Raw genomic sequence first — 25648 nt, forward strand, 5'->3', positions numbered from 1 at the left:
TGGGGTGTGTGTGGAGGTGCAGGGCAGAAGGCTGGGTGTTGGGGGAGACTCGAGGTCAGGGCTGGGGAGTGTGGAGGTGCAGGGCAGAAAGCTGGGTGTGGGGGGGTTCAGGGCAGAGGGCTGGGGTGTGTGTGGAGATGCAGGGCAGAAGGCTGGGTGTTGGGGGCAACTCGAGGTCAGGGCAGAGGGCGGGTGAGTGTGGAGGTGCAGGGCAGAGGGATGGGTGTGTGTTGGGGTGGGGAGGTGCAGGGCAGAAGGCTGGGGTGCCCGGCTCATGGGGGTGCTCCCAGCCCCCTGCCCTGAGGCGCTCAGGGCAGGGGGCTGGGAGGGATATGACCTGTTCCTCCCCCTTCCCCTAGGCCCGTCCCTACCTCTCTCTGCCTCCTCTACGGAGCAGGGAGCACGCTGCGCTCGGCTCTACTCCTCTGGGAGGAGGAGGGGCCGGAATGCACCACGTTGTGCGAAGAAGCAGGAGAGGAGGGAAGCTTGGCTGCCGCAGTACCAAGCTTCTGCCTCCTGCCCCGGCGGGGGGGGGGGGGGGGGGGGGGGGCTGAGTGGGGCGGGGAGCCGGGATCCCCTCCCCACAGCTCTCCCCTGCGGGGGCAGGAGGCAGAAGCTTGATCCTGCCGCAGCCAAGCTTCCCCCTCCCCCTTCTTCCCACAGCTTGGTGCATTCCGGCCCCTCCTCCTCCTCCTCCTCCTCCTCCTCCTCTCAGTGGGCAGCAGCGTGCCACTCAGAATCGGCTCGCGTGCCGTAGGTTGCCGACCTCTGCTCTAAGCACTAGCTCCTGTTTAGAAGTTTGTAACCCCCACCCACATTCTCGGAACAGAAAGTTATTTTTTGTCTGGTTAGAAATGACAAACAATTTTGTAATGATTTTGGAAATATAATTTTAAGCCATTTTATGAACTCTAATTCTGTTTATTTTAAATGATTATGTTTGACTACTCTAAACCATTATAATTGTTATGAAAATCCTCCTGAATAGGACTCATTAAGATTTTTCCATTTATATTAATGTTTTTCATCTGAGTTAAATACTTGCATGCCTTTTCTGACCCATGTTTTTAAAAATTCACTTTCAGTAAACCTGGGTTTTCAGTAAACCATGGACTATACAAATCAATGAAATAAATACCATGTGATTTAAAAATCTAAAAATGACAGAGTCAGGAAGATATTACACTTTTTTTTTAAAGGGCAGTTAAATCTTAATAATTATGGATAAGAAGTTTTGAATAACAATGAAAGATCATTTTACCTTGTTCACCAAAGAAGAATGCAAATAAGTGAAATATTTTCAGTATAAAACAGAACAAATAGGAGAAAAAAAGTCATAAATTAGAAACATTAAATGGAGAAAATGATAAGGCAGAGAAGGGATTATATTCAGCATGTGTGATCTATCTATCTATATGAATCCAAATAAGTCTTTATGCACATTGAATTTTTAGCTTGTATTGGAACAATTATGAATCTCTCAGTAATATTGAAGAAGAAACTTTATTGAGTAAATTTCATATTTACCTGTTATAATTAATCTTCCAATCCATGACTTTACTATTGTATTCACACTTTCCCTTTGAGAACCTGGACCAGAGACATACTTTGTAATTCGATGTGGTAGAATTTGATGTTTATTTTGTAATGATTTTGACAGATAATATTGATGTTTATTTTTAAGCCTTTTTTCCCCTATTTTTATTTATTTTTAATTTTAACAGTTGCTGGTAATGATGTGGGGGAGTCAGACAATAATTATTTAATGACCATAGACACTGAGATTCGAAAAGCTAAATATTTGTAATCATTAAAATACAAATTGTCAACATCACATGTCAAAATATATAAAGTAAATATCCTTAGATCAAACTCTGAGTGTTCAAGCAGAATTTCTTTTCTTTGTCTCCCTGTAATTTTGTAATTAATATTTTTTATCGATTTGTGTGTGTACGGCAAAATCAATATTTCTGACAGTTACTGATGATAAAATCTAATCCTTCCAAGCCTATTTGTAATGCATGGAATCATGGTAAGGAGACAGTCACGTACATCCCATGTTTTTTGATGTTGGGGCTTGCATTGACCAGCAATGCTCTAAGGGAAAGATCCTCCCCAACGTATGTATTTTTAAATAAGCATGTTAAAATATTACACATTCAATTGCTATAGGTGTGAATATTTTAATATATAAATGTCCAAATAGACATACCTGCAGTTATTAGAATGACTGGGCATTTAGATATATACAGGTGCATGTATTTGTATTTGAATGATATTTGCACCTGAGGTTATTTTACTTGATAGTTTTTCATTCAGTTTAAGTAACTGCAGGTGTGTATGTTTGGACTGGCACATTCAAATGAATCCACTTTCATTTATTTAAATATGCAGTCATACCAAACCTCTGTATTAATTTCCTGTTTGGAAGTTGGAAGAAGATCGTATGCAAGCACTTACTTTGTGGTCATTCTGCTGTGTGTTGTGGGACTGCCCGAAGACTAAAACTATCTGCAGCAAACTCACTGAACCTTATTCATAACCAGGGGTCCAATACTGTTCCCTTTGACCTCAGTGAGAGTGAAATTGGGTGCTGTGTTCAAGACTACCCTTTGCAGAGTTAGTGATCGAATATTAGTCTATTTTTCACATGCACGCCTATAACTTTCTAAAGCTACAGTACTTATTTGTAGCGTTGCCAACTTTCTGATTTCAGAAAACCAAACATACTTGCCCCACCCTCTGATCTGCCCATAGGCCCTGCCCCCCACTCACTCCATCCCCCCTCCCGCCATCTCTTGCTCTCCCCCACCCTCGCTCACTTTCTCATTTTCACTGGACTGGGACAGGGCGGTGCGGGAGGGGTTGAGGGCTCCGGCTGGGGGTGCAGGCTATGGGTTGGGGCCAGGGATGAGGGGTTTGGGGTGCAGGAGGGTGCTCCAGGATGGGGCCGAGGGGTTCAGAGGGCAGGAGGGGAGTCAGGGCTGGGGTAGGGGGTTGGAGTGGAGGTGGGATTTCGGGGTGTAGGCTCCAGGCAGAGCTTACCTCAGATGGCTCCTGGAAGTGGCAGCATGTCCCTCCTCCGGCTCCTAGGCAGAGGCACGCCAGGCAGCTCTGCACACTGCCCCGTCCACAAGCGCCTCCCCCGTAGCGCCCATTGGCCACAATTCTAGCGCTCGGGCTGGGGGCAGCGCATGGAGCCCCGCTGGCCATCCCTGCACCTAGGAGCCAGATGGGGGACATGCCACCATTTCCGGGAGCTGTGCAGAGCCATGGCAGGCGGGGAGCCTGCCTTTGCCCCGCTGCACTGCCAATCGGACTTTTAACAGCCCAGTCAGCGGTGTTGACTGGAGCCGCCAGGGTCCATTTTTGACTGGGCGTTCCTGTCAAAACCAGATGCTTGGCAACCCTACTTATTTGTGCACCCAAAGTAAGCTCTAATACTTCCATTTGAAATGCACATTGTCAAAATAGTGGCTATGCAGCACTCCATGTGCTGTAGATTAGGCTAGGCTTTATTTGATTCCATTATAATCAATGATCAAAAAGGATGAATAATAAAATATTCCACCCAACTAAAAATGTTGCTGTAAAGACTCCTTCAAGAAGTTTTATAGGTAAAACGTTATCAGGTGGTAGTCTTTTATTTAATGACATCTTTGAATCAACAAAAGTAAGGTTAAAGGTTGATCTTGCTGCTCTTTCCATAATCCTCATTGATTTGTCACTATTACAAATGCAACCAATCATTCATTATTTAGAATGTAGATGATGATTTCAGTAAATTAATCTGAGTAAGGTTAAACAGTGAAACTCCTTTATATGGACCGGTTTCAGATTGATTTGTTGCTTTTAGCCTATCATCCATAAAGCTCCTATGGTATGACTTCCATGCATGTACTACTCTGGGTGTATCCATATATATATAAAGGAAAACAGTGCTTTCTAAATAACTTTGTGTTGAAAATATCCACTTTCATATCATGCAACAAAAATGCAGAATGTTTCAAACACCATAGATGCATTGACCCCAGCAGTGATGGCAACTCTCCCTACCCCTAATTTCAGGATTAAGAAAGTTCACATATGTAATGTGCAAAGAATGTTATCAACAAACAAAAGTAAAAAATGCATTTTTCATTGATTCTCAGGCTCTGATAAAAGTGAATATAGGAAAGTCACTGTTAAGCCAATGCAAAATGAAAATCTTAATGCATGGTCTTAATACTGCATTTTTAGCCTATCTCTTTGTAAGCAAAACACTTCTATAGTGAATTAACAAAAATGACTCCTAATAGCTGCCATCATATTCTGATTGATTTCTAAAAAACCACAGTATTTTAGTATTTTGAAATTGCATCCATTCCTGATTTAGAGGAAAATAAAGTTCTATCTAGGGTTTGTGAAAAGTTTGCATAGAATCACAAACCCAGCCAAAATAAGTTCCATTATTTTCTCACAGAGAAAACCCAGGTTCACGCATAGGGTTTTTAACTGTTAGACTATCAGTGTGAGTCTTGCATGCAGTGTGGCTGCAAAATTGAGTCTTAGTGGTTTATTTGATGTAGTTAGAGAGTAAAGCCTAAATAGAGTATTTGTGGAATGTGGTCTGGATTTGGGAATGCACATTACAGGATGACTCCTCCTGTTTCTGTTAGCCCTTTAAATATTTTTGATTTCTCTCTCACCCTCTCACTCAGGCAGAATTTGCATGAGTAGGATATATATGAATGCCATGTAAATACCCCATACCTAAATGGTGCGTAAGATGCCAAATAAAACCCTTGTGGTTAGGGATACAAGTGTCTAAATCCAGACATGTTTTCACAACTGCTGGGTTTGGATTTACTATGTTTCATTAGAATTTTAATGAAAACCTGTAAAAATGGTTCAAAGCGTTTGTGAAGGAAGTACAGGGTTTTACAAAGGTGCAAAATCACCCACACTCTACAAATGATAGTCATGAGAGGGCTTGAAGATAGCCAAGAGTTTGATGAGTTAATGCTTAATGACAGGAAACTTCAGATTCAGTGTTAGTTGCTGATATTTATTTTTTTCTCCACGCAGTGCAAAGTACAGTATTCTATGTTAAAGCTTTACTAAGCAAATTTTTTTTGCATTAGTCCAATTTTGCTCTGTTTATTTAGAAAATGCTTTCATCGTTCCCAGAGCACAAGAAAGTGCACTACTTTAGTTCCCACAGGTTATATTTATTCAGATTTCTGATTAACCCAATAGTTCTTCAATTTAAAGATTGATTTAGTCACTGCTGAAAAGAGGAAAAACAAACATGGTGTTTTATAGCAGATTTGGGTACGTTTCTGACTATATTATTATCTTTAGGTCGGGGTGGCCAGACTTATTTGATGGGTGGTCCACACAGTAACTGCACATGGAAGTCACCCATTAGTTCTCATGCCATTTCCCGTACTTATCAGAGCAAAGTACTAAGTATGTCTGCTTTGCCCTCACTCTTTTGTCCATCTTTGTCTAAGGTTTATTTGCAGCAAGAGAAAGCAGAAGTGGGTATTGTAAAAGTTGGCTTTCATACTGGCATATGTCATCACTTTAGAAGAGTTGTGTTCTAATGGGACAAAATTATAGGGTTTGGAGTACCATGCAGGACCCGTCACATCATTTAAAAACAATAAGAAAGCTTCAGTCTTAGGCTGGTGTGGGCAGTCTAGGTTTATTAGCTAAATCACTATTTAGCCTTATGAACCCTCCTTCACTGCTTCATTGTAGGTTCTCATGAACTTCTGTTCTCTGTGGTCAGATTTAGAGTGAATTTGTGCTACCACATTCTGCCCTTGTTGTTCATTTGATGTAGTTTGTCAGTGATCTGTAGGGGAGATGCAGGACAATAAGATATTAGTCAAAGTGTCAAGGATGTCAGATGACTGCAAGGATGCTGGAACTAGGGGCGCTAAGGGTACGGCTTGAAATGGTTTCCATCCTATACAGGGTTTACAGTTTTGTTCAGTCGCTTTCAGCACTATAAAAATTGTTCCAACACCACTGGATGATTGTAGTGTTCTTCAAGGCCAGCTGTATGTTAAAATCTGCAACTGGACAGCATTCTCTGCTAGGCTGGTCTGGAAGTACACTGGATCTTTGAGTCTCTGGGGCGTACCAGTACAGACAGTCCACCTCTAAGACTGAGGAGTAAAAAAGACCTACTGACTTAAAAATAAATATATGGAGATATACCTATCTCATAGAGCTGGAAGGGTCCTTGAAAGGTTATTGAGTCCAGCCCCCTGCCTTCACTAGCAGGACCAAGTACTGATTTTGCCCCAGATCCCTAAATGGCCCCCCAAGGACTGAACTCACAACCCTGGGTTTAGCAGGCCAATGAGATTACAGTGTCTCCTACATCTATGCCAGAGAGTAGATTTAGAGCATGAAAGAGGGAGAATGCTTGCAGTATATGGCTACAAGATGGTTGTCATAGACTTTGCCCTTTTACCTAGAGGGGTCTGTGGATGTGGAGACACATATGCCCCAAGCTGGACTGGCCTCTTATGTTCCAAAATGAACTGAAGTGAGCAAAGTTGGGGAACTAGGAAGAAGTGCAGAGCCATATCCGATCTGTAGGTCTTGGTGTCCCAAAGTCTGGATCTGCGGTTACTGAAGCCAGACTTCCATTACTGACAGGACTGATTATGTCTAGAAGATTTATCGTATGGAACAATCGTATTTAGGTTATCTAAAAGAGAGTTGTCTGTCTAATTTGTACCCACCAAACACAAATGGCTAATAATTGACACACGCATGCTGTGAGAGAGAGGCTGGATGACATTATATACCAGGGGTAGGCAACCTATGGCACGCGAGCTGATTTTCAGTGGCACTCACACTGCTCGGGTTCTGATCTGGGGGGGCTCTGCATTTTAATTTAATTTTAAATGAAGCTTCTTAAACATTTTAAAAACCTTATTTACTTTACATACAACAATAGTTTAGTTATATATTATAGACTTATAGAAAGAGACCTTCTAAAAATGTTAAAATGTATTACTGGCACGCAAAACCTTAAATTAGAGTGAATAAATGAAGACTCGGCATACCACTTCTGAAAGGTTGCTGACCCCTGTTATATACAGCATCTCAAATAAACTAGTCCCAAAGTCTAAAGAGGGGTGGGTTTGGCTACTAGGTACTACCTCTCCACTTCTTTGGAACTCAGTTTTTATAACCATCTTACCAGGGCTCTGGCTATGTACAGTCAATCAGCTCCAGAGCACGTTTAGCTCTCTTAAGAGCTACCTCGAGGGAGAGTGCTATGGTACAGTAGATGTAACATCACAGTGTGCATCACCCTGGGGCATGAAATTGGAGCAGGAGCTGGTAAGTCACAGCTTGTTTAGGTAACATGGAGTTATATCCCTCTTTACTAGCAATGGTTCTTGATTTTTAATGTTTTTAATAACTTAAAACTTTGTAAGAGAATGCGATTAAGGAGAATTTTATTTTTAATTTAAACACAACTCTGGATCACATTTTTGTGCAACTTTATATGCAGCTGGTGGCAGCACCTGCTATGCTGTTGTGTTATAGGTGTAGCTGGAAGTGCAGCCTGTTATTAAGACCGTGTTTTCAGTTGCTTATAACTTTCCCAAACTTCAACCACTAGAGCTGAAATTTTCCATGCTGTGTCTGCCTCAGGCTAAATTTCTTGGGAAAGTTTCAGTAAAAATAGTTCATCTGTTTGCAAGAATAAGATTAGGGGAAAATCCATTGTTTTGACCATATTAAAAAAATTCTTACAACCATTTGGTTCAGCTCTGGTTCATGCTTTGGAGCAGGGACTTGAAATTTGGCAGGCAGTCCCCTTTGTGTCAGCAATTCCTCTTTTGCTATTCCTATACAAAAAACCACACAACGTTGACCAAATTATAAGCATTTGATAAATCTCAATTTGCACATGCTCAGTAGACACTTGTTAGAGTTTGCCAGTTTAATTCTCCATTGAGCATGCTGCAACCGAGAGCTGCAGGGCTAAGCAGACTTTTTCTGCAGTTGCTGCTCATGGCTGCTGTGGGACACTCTGGTGCTGGGCAGAGGAACTAAGAGCAGGGAGACGATCTCTTCTGTGCTATCGATGCTCTTGCTGGTGTCCAGGCAGTGTGGAGGTGGAAGCCACCTTACTCTCGTGCAGAAGGAACAAGCCAAACCGAGGGGTTGTGGAGGGAATAGACTGGGACAAGAAGTCTAAGGTTGGAACGAGGGGGACTGAGACATGGAGCTAGGAGGAGGGCAGGGCAGACTGGGACAAGAAGTCTGGAGAGAGACACTGAATGGGAGCAGAGTACAAGCAGATGGGACTGAGATCAAAGGAGACCGGTGTGGGGGACTAGGAGTAGGGAGCCAGATGGAGGGAAGAGTGGGACTCAGATGGGGGGGTCCATTTGTAGGTCTACCTGGAAAAGGAGATTAGAACTGGGATTAGGAGCCTAAGGCCTGGTCTACACTGGGGAGGGACAGGGGGATCGACCTATTCAGCCACGAGAATAGTGTAGCTGAAGTTGACGTATCTTAGGTTGACTTACCTCGTGTCCTTGTGGCGCGGGGTTGACTGCCGCCGCTCCCCCGTCGATTCCACTTCCGCCTCTCGCCGTGGTGGAGTACAGGAGTCGACGGCAGAGCGATCCAGCGGGTAGTGTAGACGTACCCTGAGAGGTGGAGGTTGGGACTGGCTAGGTGAAGAGACTGGGATTGGCATGAGAAACTGAACTCTGGCTGAGGGAGACTGGGATGAGTAGCCAGGTAGGGAATCAGGACAGGGAAAGGGCAGAAGGGGTCAGTCTTGGAGTGGGGAACAGGGATAGAAGGATCTGTCCCCACCAGAGCACACTCCGTAATCTGGAATGGAATCTAAAATTCCTGATTCTCACTGTTCCTCTGCTATCAACAAATATCGGTGAAACCCACTGGCAAAACTTGTCTCATAGTGCTGGTCCAGAGGGCCAGCCTCATATTGCTCTCAGTTCCTCTGTTAGTTCAAGTGGCAGAGATCTGTTCGGTGGATCTAAAGGTTCTAACCCTGATATATTCCATGTGATTAGGGTTCCATGTAAAATTCATGACAGTGTAATGGCAAAGTATTGAATTTCTTGGAGTTTGAATGGAATGAATTTTACAAATAACCTTAGTCAGTTTCAAGGACAGAATGAATTTTACAAGTGATGTTAGTCAAAATTCACTAAGGTTATTTGTAAAATTCACTCTGTCCTTAAAACTGACTAGCTAATATAATGTTTTGAATTGAACACTTTGTTGTAATCATTTTCATTTTTAAAAAAAATATTTAAAAGATTGTGGTTTGGGGGCATTTTTACAATTCCCAGAAAATCATGATTTACACAGGGCCCCACACATGATGGAATTGTGGGAGGTGGGATTCAGTGTTTGTTTGTTTGGTGGTGGTGGTTGTTGTTGTTGTTTTAATCAAGGCAATATCTGCCCCAACAATGACAAGATCTGTGGATCCTGGATTGGCCTCGTTAGCCATCTGCGGACCCACCAGCAATGAATGGCTATCATATTGTGAAAGACAATCATCCTTGAAGTCTGAGGGATTGCCGACCGAGCCCCATTTTACAAATGGGGAATTGGGGCACAGAGAGATTAAGGCCAAAATTGTCAAAAGTATCCACTAATTTTGGGTGCTGAACTTGACACTGATCTTTTTTTTTAAGCATACCTACATTTTCGTAGGAGTTCAAAGCTCAGTTCCAATCAACTTCAGTTGCAAATGCTCAGCATGTTTGTAAATCTGTCCCCAGGTGTCTCAGGTTGGGCACCCAGAAAATAAGGAACATACATTTAGTGGCCACCTGTGAAAATTTTGATTTAGGACTTTGGCCGAAACGGGGATAGAATCCAGTTCTCCAGGGTATCAATGGATGTCCATAACCATGAGACTGTCCTTTTTCTTCCTGCCTCATTCATTGTACACCTTCCAGTTTATGCAAGAAATGAGATAGGAATCCTCCAGACAACAGCCTAATTCAGTATTCAACCCTGATTCATTCGCAGAGAACCATCCATACTGTCTGAACTGAATGACGCAGGGGTCCTGTGGAGGGAAAAGTAGTATGAGATCATGTAATTAAAGATAAATAAGGTTTAGGTTGTTAATTCCATTCTAAACCTAATATTTCATAATTTTATTGCATATTTTAAAGAATGCCCTAATAACTCAGCACAAATATAACATTTGGAATCCAGTATCACAGTTCAAATAAAATCTCAAAGAAAGGACTAACTAATCTATTATAAGAAATGAAAAGTTTTTGATTTAAAAATATTACAATTTCTATTAAATATTGAAACACAATGTTATGCTAAAGAATTATGTGTTTTATTATATCGAGCAAATAAAGGATTTCAAATGTAAGGCTGTTATTCCAGACTGACTCCATCCTTAGTTTGCCCCAACGTTTCATGGTATGAACAATACATAATCTTTCAGAACATACTGTGCATGCTGCAACACCTTGGCATAATAAGAGTGAGTAATGGGACAGCTCCAGCCAGAAGTTTGTGTTAACTTTCATTTTCCATGTTTTTATGGATTTAAACCAGACTGATTATCCCTTAACATTATTTTAACATTGTTATTTGTGGCTGAGTTTATTATATGGTCGTGTTCATACTGCTGCGCTTAACATATCATACATTAGGTTATAATCCAAGCTTTTCAGGGATTTATAATGTTGCTATAAAATTTGCTCAAGGAATAAAGCTTTTAACCCAAGAGCAAATACTCTCATATATTTTACTACAAATTCTAAATGTAAGTGAATTTGACACTTCCTAGTTAGAGAAAAGCAAATGTGTATGTTCATTTTATTAAAATCCTTTAATCCTATATTTTTCTTTACTAAAATTCAGATTTGTATTTGTGTGCTGTTAATATATGAACCCTTGGGGAAAGAGGTTTGTCCGGGGGAGAAGAGGGAAGGGTGGGAATAAAAAAAACACAAAAAAACAAAAACAAAAACCTTAAACTGTTACCATAGATATCCAATTTTTAAATGTTAACATTGTAAAAGTTCCATACCACTGCTTGACATGATACACTGTTTCTGTTCCAAAGGTGGATAAGCTGTCATGTCAACGACCTGTTTATTAATGTCTTCATACTACAAATTGACATTAGGTATCATGGGAAAAATCCACTTATTAATGTCTCCATACTATGGATAGACAGGCTACATCTTTATGACTCTAAAGGTACTTACAATTTCATGCCACAGTGTTTGAGGATGTGTCAAAGTACACTAGCCTTTCAGAAAGAGAGCTGGTTCTTTTTGTCCCCCACAGAGCCAAGTTGGAGTCTTCTATACTGGGCTCTGGTTAGTAAAAGTTTATTTTTTCTCCTCTTTCCCTCTACCCCCAAAATGCCAGCTTTTCTATAAAGACTTCTCCATGAGCTATAGCAGCTTCAGACTATCTTCCAGCAGCCTCTGCACAGTTTCAGCTGAAGCAGCCTGTAAGCTGCAAACTGCTACAACAGTTAGAATTCCCCAAAGCATTAAAGAATATAGTGTATTCATATTCATATAAAATGTGTGTTGGAGGAATAGGGAAGGAACAAGACAGTCTTATGGCACTGTACTGCAAATGCCATCACATGCATTGCTTACTACCCTGGGAAGTCCAAACCAATGGTTAATGATAGTAATCACTATTCCTGTTTCTGTTTGCAGAATTGGGCCCTTTACATATATCCCTATTTTTTCTGCAGTATCCTGTGCCATTGTGCTGTCATCTAATTTTGTTTCTCAATACGTTCATATGTATAAAGTGCTCTGGTATTTTGTATTCATCTATAAAGAGAACAATTGATAGAAGTTAGTTATGAGTAAGGGTTATATCAGTTCACACACTCAGAATTGATACACACTCAGGCCCAACGTAGTCATGTTTAACAGGTCCAAAAAGAGAAATGTGCATATTTTAAGGTGGATGCATAGCCAAAGGTATGAATATTTCAATCCAGTAGACAATGTGTACTTATTGTTTATTTGTCTCTTGTATTGGAGCATCCAGAAAACAAGATAAAATGGGCAGATAATTGACCATCATAATTGCTTTATCTCTGAACTTGATGAGTTCTGAACTAGCTTTCTGCCATCATGTTCTTGAGTCTCCCTCACTCTTGTTGTTGTAGGCTGATGAAAAGTGTGACTTTTGAAAGAAAGCCCATTTTATTTGTACTTAGTCCAATAAAAGAGAGTGCCAATAACTCTTGACATTTCCCTCACCACACTCCCTCCCTGGAGTTTGAAATGTGTTTTTCTAGGTGATAAAGACAATTCTAATGCAAGTGCAACACAAAACTGCTTTGTACCGTATTACTAGTATTTATTATTTGAGCTCTCTCTGATGATATCTCTGCTGTTCAAGGCACAAATAAACACAGTCCCTGCCCTAAGGACCTTAAAATCTAAAACCAGTACATCTTATAATACAGCTAAAACCTGGTTTCACTCCTTCAAAACTATAATAAAGCCAAACCACCAGCTGCTAAGCCGTCTAGGGTGGTATTATACTCCCATTTTTTAAATAAATTTATTGCATATTATATTGTAATGCAATGTTTCTCAAACTGTGGAGCGCATCCCCGAGAGGACAGTATGTATAAGGGGATGCACAGACTTTTCAGTCCACACTGCAGTAGTTATACTGACGTAACTCTCCACGTGGACTCACAGATTCCTAGAGTCAGGGCCGGCTCCAGGTTTTTTGCCGCCCCAAGCAAAAAAAAAAAGGCCGGAGTGCTGTCGTCGAAGCAAAAAACACACACAAAAACGGAGTACCGCTGTCCCCCTTGAGAAGTGCCGCCCCAAGTACATGCTTGGAATGCTGATGCCTAGAGCCGGCCCTGCCCAGAGTTTAAGGCCAGATGGGGACAGCAGATCATCTAATCCAGGGGTCCCCAACATGGTGCCTGCGGGCGCCATGGCACCCACTGGGGCGTCTAAGTGCGCCTGCGTACTGGCAGGCGGACGAGCATCAGCCGAAATGTATAATCCTTTCCCAAAGTGAATTTAACTCTTTCTGTTTTGTCCATTCTATCATATCTTATTTCTTTACAGCTTACCGCCTCATTGATGTGTACTGCTACCCCACCATCTTTACCTTTATTCCTATCTCTTCTAAACAGCATACACCCTTCAGTACCTGTATGCCAGTCATGAGTGCTTTTCCACCATGTTTCTGTAATATAATATCCAGTCTGACTTCCTGTGCCAGTAGTTCCAGTTCCTGCATTTTTTTTATTGCCCAGACTCCTTGCATTCATGTACAAGCATTTCAGTTGTTTCCCTTGGACCTAACCCAGTTTTGCAACCACATTAGGTATAGTCCTTTCACTAAGTGTGACAGCTGCCTGATTATTACTCTAATCAATATTTGTACTTTATTTTGCTGTGCTGTCTATACTTTTATCTTCTAGGGTTCCATTATCTTACCATATCTTCATTTAGCAGATTTTCCCCCTCCTGTATATTGAAGCCAGGCATGGAGATCTCATGAGTCTCTCCCAACTTTTTCCCCTCACCAACTAGTTTAAAGCCCAGCTTATCAATGATCAACATGCCAAAGCAGTTTCACACCTATAGTGTCTGTCTACCTTGCAGTGGAATACATCTCTCATATCTGAGTTTGAAACCCCATTATTAAGGGCTAATTTACTGTTTCAAAATTGTAATTTTTGTCTCATCATTGTTGGTTTTGTTCTAGATTTATGACTGATGCAGCTCGCCGTGAGCAGGAATCCTTGAAGAAAAAGATTCAGCCTAAACTCTCTTTGACTTTGTCAAGCTCAGTGTCCCGTGGGAATGTATCTACTCCACCCCGCCACAGCAGTGGAAGCCTTACTCCTCCAGTCACCCCCCCAATCACTCCCTCCTCCTCATTTCGTAGTAGTACACCAACAGGTAAGGAGCTACAGCTTCACTTAGGCCTTTTGGTTATGCTGAGAGAGAGTCTCAATAGACCGTAGATGTATCTGTTGTTGCAGCATTACCAACTCCCAAACTTTCAAAAATCACAAATCAGGCACCCAAAAATCATGAGATGAGCTTAAAAATTGTGAGTCTTAAAAACAAAACAAAACCCCACGCATATAGAACTTTTGGGTTCTTTTTATTTGCCTTCTGTTTCTGAACTTTGGGAGTGTGCTTTGGTCATATGTTCAAGCTTTTTTCTCCACAAATATGAAGGCTAGAAGCTTTTCTTTTTTTTTATGGAAGCTGAGATTCTCACATATGCAAAGGAAGTGTGCTTTATGGAAAACACCAAATATGGTGAGACTCGAGATACAATTGCAAGTACTGGCAAAACCTGTCGGACTTGACTCTTGAGATCTAAAAGAAAGTGTAGTGTAATCTCATCTGTCGACTGTATTCACAGTGAACCTAATTCACCCAAGGTTATGCCAGCTTCTTCCAGTGTAACACAGAGCCCCTTGTGGCACAAAGCCCTTGCAGAAGGGGATGTGGCAACATAAAGCACTTGCAATCCCCATCCAACTGCGGGGCTTGCAGCTAACCAGCAGAGCCCCTGAATGTGGACAGTACTAACTGGAGAACAAACAGAACACTTAAAGATGGGCTTTATGGGATTGTGTGGGCTACTTCATAAGGGAGAATCAAGCTGGAGGTCAAATCCAAGATGCCACTGCTAAGAAGGAGCAGACTGACTGCTTGAGTCCAGGATTATACAGAAGTATGAAATATTTGTTCTGGATGGTTGAGGCATACAATTCGAAACTGAATATTGAGTACAGTCAATCTTACCTGCCTATCTAGGTACTTTATTTATAACGCATCCATCACCATGGTATCTGGATGCTAACAAAATATAAAGCAAAACTAAGTTTTTGGGACACTTCTCCACTTCTGTCTCTTTATAATACATGGGGTTGTGTGGAGTTTTGTTTTTTTCTTTGGGTAAAATGTATCCTGAGATATGTGCATCCAGTGGGTCAGAGATGCAAGGATTTCGTGCATCTGGAGCAGTAAGTCTGTCCCTCTTAAGTTTTTCCCCTCCAAGTTCAAAAGTAAACAGTAAAACCAAGCATGATACTGGAGATGAATTTTCTTATAGATTTTCTGCCTCCTTTATGCTGAGCTTCACTTCAAAAGCAAAACCCAAATGGACACCCCAGCACTAAAATTAATTGTAGCTAATTCTTTCCAGTGCCATTGTACAGTTTTATTCTGCACTGATTGAAAGTTCTAAATGGCTAGACATGCTGGGCCAGATCCTCACCATCAATGAGGCTGAGGCTAGACCGATTTACACCAGCTAGGAATCTGGCCCACTGTTTCTGGATATGCTTCAGAATAAGTGTACTTCAGTTCTGTGCACCTTGCCCTACAGTCCGAATACAGGAAGATATAGTGGAAACTGTTGGAATTTGTCACCAATAGTCTAACAGAAAAGGAATATATTTTATCCCATTTTACAAAGTATAGACCCAACACAGTCATTTTACTGAAAAAACAGCATGAACACCCTTAGCTTGATATATTGCTATGTAATGTGTTTTCCATAAGTTATTTAATGTTTTGGTATTAATGATTAAATGGAAAAATGTGCATGACATCTATGTCTGGAGAGCTGTGAAATGAATGGATTAGTAAATGTCCCCATATGCAAAAATTAAACATGTACAGTGTAGCTAAAATGTTCTTTTTTACATAAGAATATTAACATTTCAGAATTGAGTTTATTAATAATTATTTTGTAAATAGTGTTTGGAAGAAATTGAATCATTTCCTTTGCTGCAGATGTTGAGGAATCATTCTGACATATTGCATTTTTTAGCGATCCCCACTGAAAAGACTAATTTATGATGTAGTCAGGATGTATAATTTTGTGTGTCTGTCAAGAACACTGGTTAGCTATCTACTGTTTTAACCATATTCCATAATATGTTAAAAATTAATAAGGAAGCTAGTTTCTGTCTACCAAAGTACTTTCCTGTTTTGATTGTATATATTTTTACATTTAGATTATTTAGAATGTTGTTTTACCTGTATTAGAAGGATCAGCTTGTTTTGGCTAACTACCTTAGTTTCTGGGAGTCCTGTTTGCCAGGTTATAAATAATACCAGGTTCCACATTCTTAATTTTCTGTTCCAAGTTCCACATTCAACCAACATTCCAAGGTCAGAATTTGGAATAGCCTGGTAGCAAAATTCATATATAAAACAGATATTCTTTCTTAAAGAATTTTACTTTATTAGCTCTCAACTTAGTTACATTTCAGCAGCCTCACCCCAGAATTTCCAATTTTATCATCTTTAAAACTTTTCTGGACCTGAAATAAATCTTTGAGATGTTTCGATTGCTATGAAACTATTGCTCTAGGCCACAGGTTTTTTTAATATAATTAAATATATTTTTGGAAAATTGGGGAAAATGCAAATGCAACCCAACTTAAAACTTACTCAGGAGAGAGAGTTAATGCCAGTCTTCAGGGAGGCTTGGTGGCCTCCTCCTGCTGCCTTCTGGATTAGCGAGATAATGGATGACTGCAAATCCAAGATTCTACCTTCAGAGAGCACTGCCATGGACAGCTACTGACTTCCTTTACCTCCATTTTGAGGATCTTCTGACTGGGCAAGAAACCCACCAGACCTTGCTCCTCCACTGGGGAGGGCAGCAGGAAGGAAAGAGTTCATTTTCCTACTGCAGCCAGCGGTGCAGGAAGACATGGCCAAGTAGAACCCATAATGCCTAAAAGGGAACCTTCAGGTGTTCCTTAGCAATTATGTTGTAGTGACCATTTGCAAGGGAATCTTTAATGCTTCCCTAGCTCCATTGCTATTGCTTAAGGTGTGGGGCAATGTTTTAACATCCCATAGCACCACTGTGTAGCAGATTTTGGGAGAAGTGAAGAACAATTTCCATTATTTATTGATTTAGATGTACAGAACAACCCGGCGCCCATGTTGCACTTCGGGGCCCTCACATAATGTAACCTTTACAGTAAATACCTTAATACAAATTTGTTCCAGTGGTAAAAATAACATAACTAAAACCTCCTCTGCTTCAGGCATAAAAATATAATCCCTCTTACTCATAACCTGCCCAGATGTGTGGAACTAAACATGAGAGTTGCAGCATGCCCAGTAGATTAAGTAATCTGGGGTCTGGCAGACCATGGTGGGTAGAAAAGTCCAGGATCAAAGACCCCTCACATAGATACCCATCTTTAATGCAAGCTGTTGATATTTTTGTATAGTTTTTGATATACGTCTGTGTTGGTGAAGGATGACGTTTCCACCCTTAATTTCTTTGCCTTTGGGTTAAATCAGATCATTGATGTCCCTTCGAAAATTATAGTAAATCTTCATAATAATCTTTTTCAAATTTTCAGTGATAGTAATATACTGATAACTCATTTTTAAAATGAAAGAACATGGAACCCCCCCCCTCCAACCCCTCCCTTTTTTTTTAAATAGCAAAAATGGTTAATTTCTTCTATGGAAAAAAGTCAGATGTTTCTTTAGTTATTTTTTTTTAAATAAAATAAAGCTACTTTTGGGTTGTAGGATGCCAAAAAAGCATCTGAAGCCACTGCCTTGCATGTATTGGGTGGTTTGTTTGTTTGTGTGTTTGTTTTTGTTACCCCCTCCCCCCAAAGATTTCCACAAAGAATTTTAAAGAAATTATTCCAAGCGTTAGCCTGGAATAATAAATTTCAACCTGGAGTGAATTTTTGACCTAGTTATAAAACCTAAAGCAGGGGTTAATGTTACCAACTGGCTTTTAAATGGCTCAGGTTGTTGTTTGCAGTGTTGTTTTAGCTGTGTCGGTCACAGGATATTAGAGACACAAGGTGGGTGAGGTAATATCTTTTATTGGACCAACTTCTTTTGGTTAAAGAGACAAGCTTTCGAGCCATATAGAGTTCTTCTTCAGGCCTGGGTCCTTCAGCCCTGAAGATGAACTCTGTGTAGCTTGCAAGGTTGTCCCTTTCACCAATACCACTTGGTCAATAAATGATATTACCTCACCCAACTTCTCACTCTAAATGACTCATATATAATTCTCTTTTGGGGGGGGGGGGGGAGAGTCAGGAATGTTGGAAATATTTGAAAAATGAGCATTTCACTCAACTTCCTGTACAAAACTGGCTCTGACTTCTTTTCTCGTGTTTAATGTGTAATCTATTAAAATCTAAACAATTTTATAATTTTAATAGGTTTCTAATCATACTCACTGCCTGATATAGTTCGGCAGGTAATGGTTCGGCTGCAGTAGCCAGCTCTGGAATTGCACTCTGACAGCAAGCATTGGCGATGCTGTCTGGCACACGAACAGGTATTGGTCAGTCTCTCTACTTGCAAGGGAGATGTAAGGGTCAAGTTTTCATGGGTGGCCCACACTGATCCTATATCAGAGACTGTATCTTATTTGGACCCACAGGTAACTGACTGGTGCATTATTGGGCTATCTGCTGGCTTATTCAGTGAGTTAAATACCAAATGTTGGGTTGTCATATTTGCAAATTCATTTTTTGTTATTAGGTTTCTATGTATACTCACAAACAAATAATCCATACAATCCAAACTTTTGTGGCATGTGCAGTACTGTACTGAATACCTGAATACTGAGTACTAAATATACCTGAATACATATACTTGTCAAGTATGCCTATAGTCAACTGTTGTAATTATTTTATGGTAGATTAGGCCTCAAAGAAGTTAAGCACATTTTAAAATCTTTACAAAAATGTAAAATAAGTGGATACTCTAATTAATGATAATATAAGCAGTTTACCATGTAATATGTCCATTTAATAGTTAATTTAAATCCAGGGTGGCACTTTTCTCCTGTTTTTCTTTAAGATTTTAGGAATCCAAGATCTAGGCAGTGGGTAAAATGATATGATAATATGACAAATATGCCAAAGATTTTTGCAATAGCAATATTTTAAGAATAAAAAAGCTGCAGTTGAGGTTTTCAAAGCACTTCTTTGAAATTCTCAACCTATGTATGTGCTTTGATATAGAAATCATTGCACATTTCTTAGATACCCAAAAGATACAGAGTCCTTGATTCTTTATTTGAAACTACAGTATGAGAGTGAAGTTAAGCAATATAAAAGAGCTGCAACAGGTTCCCGCCTCTCCCCCCCCCACCCCCACCCCCGCCCCGAAACCCTTTCCAGACAGTACAGTCTCAGGATACCATTTGAAAAATGATTTAGTAGCTCTAGTAGCAAATTATAGCATCTGGGCACTTCAGTGATATAGAAAGCATATTTTTTCAGGTTGAAACCAAGACGGCTTTGTTGCATTTTCAGAAATCTGAAAGCTGCAGAATTTCAGGTAATATAGAGCAACAAATTGTGTAAAGTGCAGCAATTTTTCCTAAATAAATCTCTCATTGATGATGGGCCATAATTTACACAGTATCTAATCTTTTGATTTAATACCATGTGCAACAACAAAAAAAGTGAAGCTAATCTATCAGTTAATGAAAAAGACATTCATTGCTAGGGTGAATATCCTTAGCTGGTGTAAATTGTCAGAATTCTACTGAAGTCAAAAGTATTTCTGATACCCAATGGTAATTGCATGCTTAATGCAGTATGATGGCTTAACTAGCTCTTTTCAAGTTCAAAAGAAATAGCATACCCACTGTTCAGAATTAATCCTAATAGTCTTGACATTCTTTTTTATGCAGTCAAATTTGCCCCAGTTCTTGAAATGCAATCACGGGCAAAACTTGACTCTGAAAAGTTACACCTTCCTTTTTGTGTCAGCAGGTGTTCCTGCTACAGCCAAAATAATTTAGAGCCCCATTGTCCCTCACGTGGAATAACCCACAAAAGGGAAAGGAAACTCCATGCGTTTCAACTTCCAGCGTTTCCTACTTCTTCCGTGGAAGAAAGCACTGACCCTGAAGACACATGGACAGCCCTTGTCTCTGTCCTTCAGCTGGTCCTTGAAGAGTCTAGCTTCTGCAGATTCTTTGCTCCTGCATGCATAGGTGCTGTCTGGTCTCTCCCAGGATATTCCACAGTATAGGGTGAAGTAGTACAGTAACTCCTCACTTCATGTTGTGGTTATGTTCCTGAAAAATGTGACTGTAAGCGAAACGATGTTAAGCAAATCCAATTTCCCCATAAGAATTAATGTAAATGGGGGGGTTAGGTTCCACGGAATTTTTTTTCACCAGACAAAAAACTATATATTATATAGATATACACACAGTATACGTTTTAAACAAACAATTTAATACTGTACACAGCTATGATGATTGTGAAGCTTGGTTGAGGTGGTGAAGTTAGAGGGTGGAAGAGGGAGGGATATTTTCCCAGGGAATGCCTTGCTGCTAAATGATGAACTAGCACTCGGCTGAGCCCTCAAGGGTTAACACATTGTTGTTAATGTAGCCTCTCACACAAGGCAGCATGAACATGAGGGAGGGGAGACAGCATTGCAGACAGAGACAGACACACACCTTGTGTGTGGGGGAGAGAGAGAGAGATGCACACTGCCCCTTTAAGTAAGCTGACCCACTCTTAAGTGCATTGTCTTTTTAAGTAGATCAGGAAGTTGAGACCACAGCTGCTGCCCCAAGCTCTCTATGTCTCTCTCCATCCATGTCCCCTCCCTGCTCTATATGGAGAAGGGGTAAGCGGGGTGCAGGAGTAGGGGGGAGGGGGACACCCTGACATTAGCCCCCCCTTTCCCCCCTGCACAGCAAGCAGGAGTCTCTGGGAGCAGCTCCAAGGCAGAGGGCAGGAGCAGCACATGGCAGAGTGGGGAGGGACACCTGAACTGGCAGCAATTGCTAGCCTGCTGGGTGGCTGCAGCACAGGGAACTTAGGGGAGTGGGGAGCTGATGGGGGGCTGCCGGTCCACCCTGGTTACAAGCCCCCACCAGCTAGCAGCAAAGGGCTACTCTTCCTGCAAGCAGTGGACAAAGCAGGCAGCTGCCAAACGACGTTAGAAGGGAGCGTTACACAACTTTAAACGAGCATGTTCCCTAATTGATCAGCAACGTAACAACGTTAACTGGGACGACTTTAAGTGAGGAGTTACTGTACATGCTAATACAGCTCCAGGCTGTATCAATTTGCACCTGTATGGTTGGTGAAAGAATCCTGAGGAACCTAAACTGCTCTGTTAACGTCCCACACTTCTAGTACTGCTCTTAAAAAAAAATACAAAATGTTAAACAAAATCCAGTGCTTTGCTTGTTGCTAATACCAGCCAACACACACAACAGGAATTTACCTTTGGAAACAAGCACTAAAAAAAAGTCACACAAATAGTGAAGACAGAAGTGTTATGTACTCAGTTAATGCAGCTTAGATTCTAATTGTGTGTTTTATTTAGCTGTTTTGTAAGTATTTATTTAAGTACATGCTCTTTCATCTTCATAGGTATTTTAATGTATTTTCCATATGTTATACTTTTAACAATGAAGTAATCATATAGCACAGCCAACTGTTAGGCTGAATACCATAACAGCACATTAGAAAGAATTTAGCTAAAAATGAGAATTACTTGAATAAGCTATTTTAAGAACATAAGAACGGCCATACTGGGTCAGACCAAGGGTCCATCCAGCCCAGCATCCTGTCTGCCAACAGTGGCCAATGCCAGGTGCCCCAGAGGGAGTGAACCTAACAGGTAATGATCAAGTGATCTCTCTCCTGCCATCCATCTGCACCCTCTGACAAACAGAGGCTAGGGACACCATTCCTTACCCATCCTGGCTAATAGCCATTAATGGACTTAACCTCCATGAATTTATCTAGTTCTCTTTTAAACCCTGTTAAAGTCCTAGCCTTCACAACCTCCTCAGGCAAGGAGTTCCACAGGTTGATTGTGTGCTGTGTGAAGAATTTCCTTTTATTTGTTTTAAACCTGCTGCCCATTAATTTCATTTGGTGGCTCCTAGTTCTTATATTATGGGAACAAGTAAATAACTCTTCCTTATTCACTTTCTCCACACCACTCATGATTTTATATACCTCTATCATATCCCCCCTTAGTCTCCTCTTTTCCAAGCTGAAAAGTCCTAGCCTCTTTAATCTCTCCCCATATGGGATCCGTTCCAAACCCCTAATCATTTTAGTTGCCCTTCTCTGAACCTTTTCTAATGCCAGTATATCTTTTTTGAGATGAGGAGACCACATCTGTATGCAGTATTCAAGATGTGGGTGTACCATGGATTTATATAAAGGCAATAAGATATTCTCCGTCTTATTCTCTATCCCTTTTTTAATTATTCCTAACATCCTGTTTGCTTTTTTGACTGCCATGGCACACTGCGTGGACGTCTTCAGAGAACTATCCACGATGACTCCAAGATCTCTTTCCTGATTAGTTGTAGCTAAATTAGCCCCCATCATATTGTATGTATAGGAGGGTTATTTTTTCCAATGTGCATTACCTTACATTTATCCACATTAAATTTCATTTGCCATTTTGTTGCCCAGTCACTTAGTTTTGTGAGATCTTTTTGAAGTTCTTCATAGTCTGCTTTGGTCTTAACTATCTTGAGCAGTTTAGTATCATCTGCAAACTTTGCCACTTCACTGTTACCCCTTTCTCCAGATCATCTGTGAATAAGTTGAATAGGATTGGTCCTAGAACTGACCCTTGGGGAATACCACTAGTTACCCCTCTCCATTCTGAAAATTTACCATTTATTCCTACCCTTTGTTCCCTGTCTTTTAACCAGTTCTCAATCCATAAAAGGATCTTCCCTCTTATCCCATGACAACTTAATTTACATAAGAGACTTTGGTGAGGACATTGTCAAAGGCTTTCTGGAAATCTAAGTACACTATGTCCACTGGATCCCCCTTGTCCACCTGTTTGTTGACCCCTTCAAAGAACTCTACTAGATTAGTAAGACATGATTTCCCTTTACAGAAACCATGTTGACTTTTGCCCAACAATTTATGTTCTTCTATGTGTCTGATAATTTTATTCTTTACTATTGTTTCAACTAATTTGCCTGGTAGTGACGTTAGACTTCCCGGTTTGTAATTGCCGGGACCACCTCTAGAGCCCTTTTTAAATATTGGCGTTACATTAGCTATCTTCCAGTCATTGGGTACAGAAGCTGATTTAAAGGATAGGTTACAAACCATAGTTAATAGTTCTGCAATTTCACATTTGAGTTCTTTCAGAACTCTTGGGTGAATGCCATCTGGTCCCGGTGACTTGTTACTGTTAAGTTTATCCATTAATTCCAAAACCTCCTCTAATGACACTTCAACCTGTGATGATTCCTCAGATTTGTCACCTACAAAGGACGGCTCAGGTTTGGGAATCTCCCTAACATCCTCAGCCATGAAGACTGAAGCAAAGAATTCATTTAGTTTCTCCTCAATGACTTTATCATCTTTAAGTGCTCCTGTTCTATCCCGATCGTCCAGGGGCCCCACTGGTTGTTTAGCAGGCTTCCTGCTTCTGATGTACTTAAAAAACATTTTATTATCATCTTTTGAGTTTTTTGCTAGCTGTTCTTCAAACTCCTTTTGGGCTTTTCTTATTACATTTTTACACTTAAGTTGACAGTGTTTATGCTCCTTTCTATTTACCTCACTAGGATTTGACTTCCACTTTTTAAAAGATGCCTTTTTATCTCTCACTGCTTCTTTTACCTGGTTATTAAGCCACAGTGGCTCTTTTTTAGTTCTTTTACTGTGTTTTTTAATTTGGGGTATACATTTAAGTTGGGCCTCTATTATGGTGTCTATGAAAAGTGTCCATGCAGCTTGCAGGGATTTCACTCTAGTGACTGTACCTTTTAATTTCTGTTTAACTAACCTCCTCATTTTTGTAGTTCCCCTTTCTGAAATTAAATGCCACAGTGTTTGGCTGTTGAGGTGTTCTTCCCACCACAGGAATGTTAAATGTTATTATATTATGGTCACTATTTCCAAGCGGTCCTGTTATAGTTACCTCTTGGACCAGATCCTGTGCTCCACTCAGGACTAAATCGAGAATTGCCTCTCCCCTTTTGGGTTCCTGTACCAGCTGCTCCAAGAAGCAGTCATTTAAAGTATTGAGTAATTTTGTCTCTGTATTTCGTCCTGAGGTGACATGTACCCAGTCAATATGGGGATAATTGAAATCCCCCACTATTATTGAGTTCTTTATTTTGATAGCCTCTCTCATCTCCCTTAGCATTTCATAGTCACTATTACTTCCTGGTCAGATGGTCAATAATAGATCCCTACTATTGCATTCTTATTAGAGCATGGAATTACTATCCATAGAGATTCTATGGAATATGTGGATTCATTTAAGATTTTTACTTCATTTGATTCTACATTTTCTTCCACATATTTTTGTGTGTGTGTTTAAGGCAGATGGTAGAAGTGTAAAATTAGGATGAGGTTCTTTTAAGACAAATTGAGGATTCAGTGAAGGAGGAATAAGAGCTCAGAGATCTTTTGATGAGTGCACTTTTAATAAAAGCAAAATATTTTGTTTTGATATAACTACTTAACCAGAAACTCAGCCTACTGCATCTCACCTATCAGGCATCTCTACAGTACAGTTCTTTCTAACACCAGGTTAGATCATTGGATTGGATTAGTGCTGAATCAGAGGGACGACTGTCAGCTATTGAATACCCAACCCCACTACCTGCAGCAAGTGGGGTTTTTCTTGGGCCACGTGCCCAAGTACAGTACTAACGAGGCTCAGTATTAATGAGGAACAAGATTTTTTTTTTAAAAAAGGGGAAAGAAAAGATAATTCACCACAAAATATTCTATGGCCAGGATTTTAAAAAAATATGTACCTACAATTAGGCTTGTAAATCAAGTCACTGAACAAGTGGGTGCTCAACCCCTTTGAAAATCAGGTCACAAATTTAGGGATTCGGTTCTGCATTGTGCTGAGCACTCTGGCCCCATCCAGCAGAACACTTAAACACGTGTTTATTTAAGTACCTGAGTAGTACCATGAAGTCAGCTGCTTAAAGTTAAACATGTGCTTATGTGCGCCACTGAATCAGTGCCTTGCCTTGCAGAAGCAAGCCCCAATAGCCTTAATGGGTAAGTCTGCACTGCAGCTGGGAGTGAGCCTCCCAGCTCTGGTAGGCAGACTCATGCTACCCGGGTTGAGCTAGCGTGCTAAAAAGAGCAGTGTGGATGTTGTGGCTCGGCCAGCAGCCCACTCAACCCCCTGGTAGCTAACTCAAGTCTCCGCCGGAACCACAGCTTCCACCCTGCTGCTATTAGTGCTCTAGCTCAAGCCCTGCTAGCATGAGTCTGTCTACCTGGGCTCCCAGCGGCAGTGTAAACTTACCCAGTATGCCCAGAAGTGGAACTTCAGCCACTTGTTTTTAAAAATCTTCATTTATTTGGTGTGGTGTTTAGGTATAATTAATTATAATACCTTATGTTAAATTTGTAGATGTTCTCCTGTAGAATAATTTGTGAAAGTAATGAAAACCTATTAATATGAGACCTAACTTTAGAGCTCTGCTATTAAATCTTTGCTGAGAAGTAGGCAGAGAATGCCACATTTTTTGTATATGAACTATGGGGTGTGCAGACTAGCAGTGTGAATTAACAAAGTTCTACTGTAATTTGAAAAACATATTTTTAAACGTTCAAGGAATTGTCTCATTA

At 40.6% G+C, this 25648-nt stretch overlaps 1 protein-coding gene across 1 annotated transcript in view; it reads left to right on the forward strand.

Annotated features, from left to right (window-relative positions):
• The window catches only part of JAZF1 (JAZF zinc finger 1), a 272246-nt gene that overhangs the window by 214395 nt on the left and 32203 nt on the right, over positions 1-25648 (forward strand). Inside the window, exon 3 of the mRNA XM_024222727.2 lies at positions 13756-13952. Within this exon, the coding sequence (XP_024078495.1) occupies positions 13756-13952 (197 nt within the window). The remainder of the gene's footprint in view (positions 1-13755; positions 13953-25648) is intronic.

The sequence above is a fragment of the Terrapene carolina genome, unplaced genomic scaffold (genome assembly GCF_002925995.2).
Source record: "Terrapene carolina triunguis isolate 2854851 unplaced genomic scaffold, T_m_triunguis-2.0 Scaffold84, whole genome shotgun sequence".
Lineage (NCBI taxonomy): Eukaryota > Metazoa > Chordata > Testudines > Emydidae > Terrapene > Terrapene triunguis.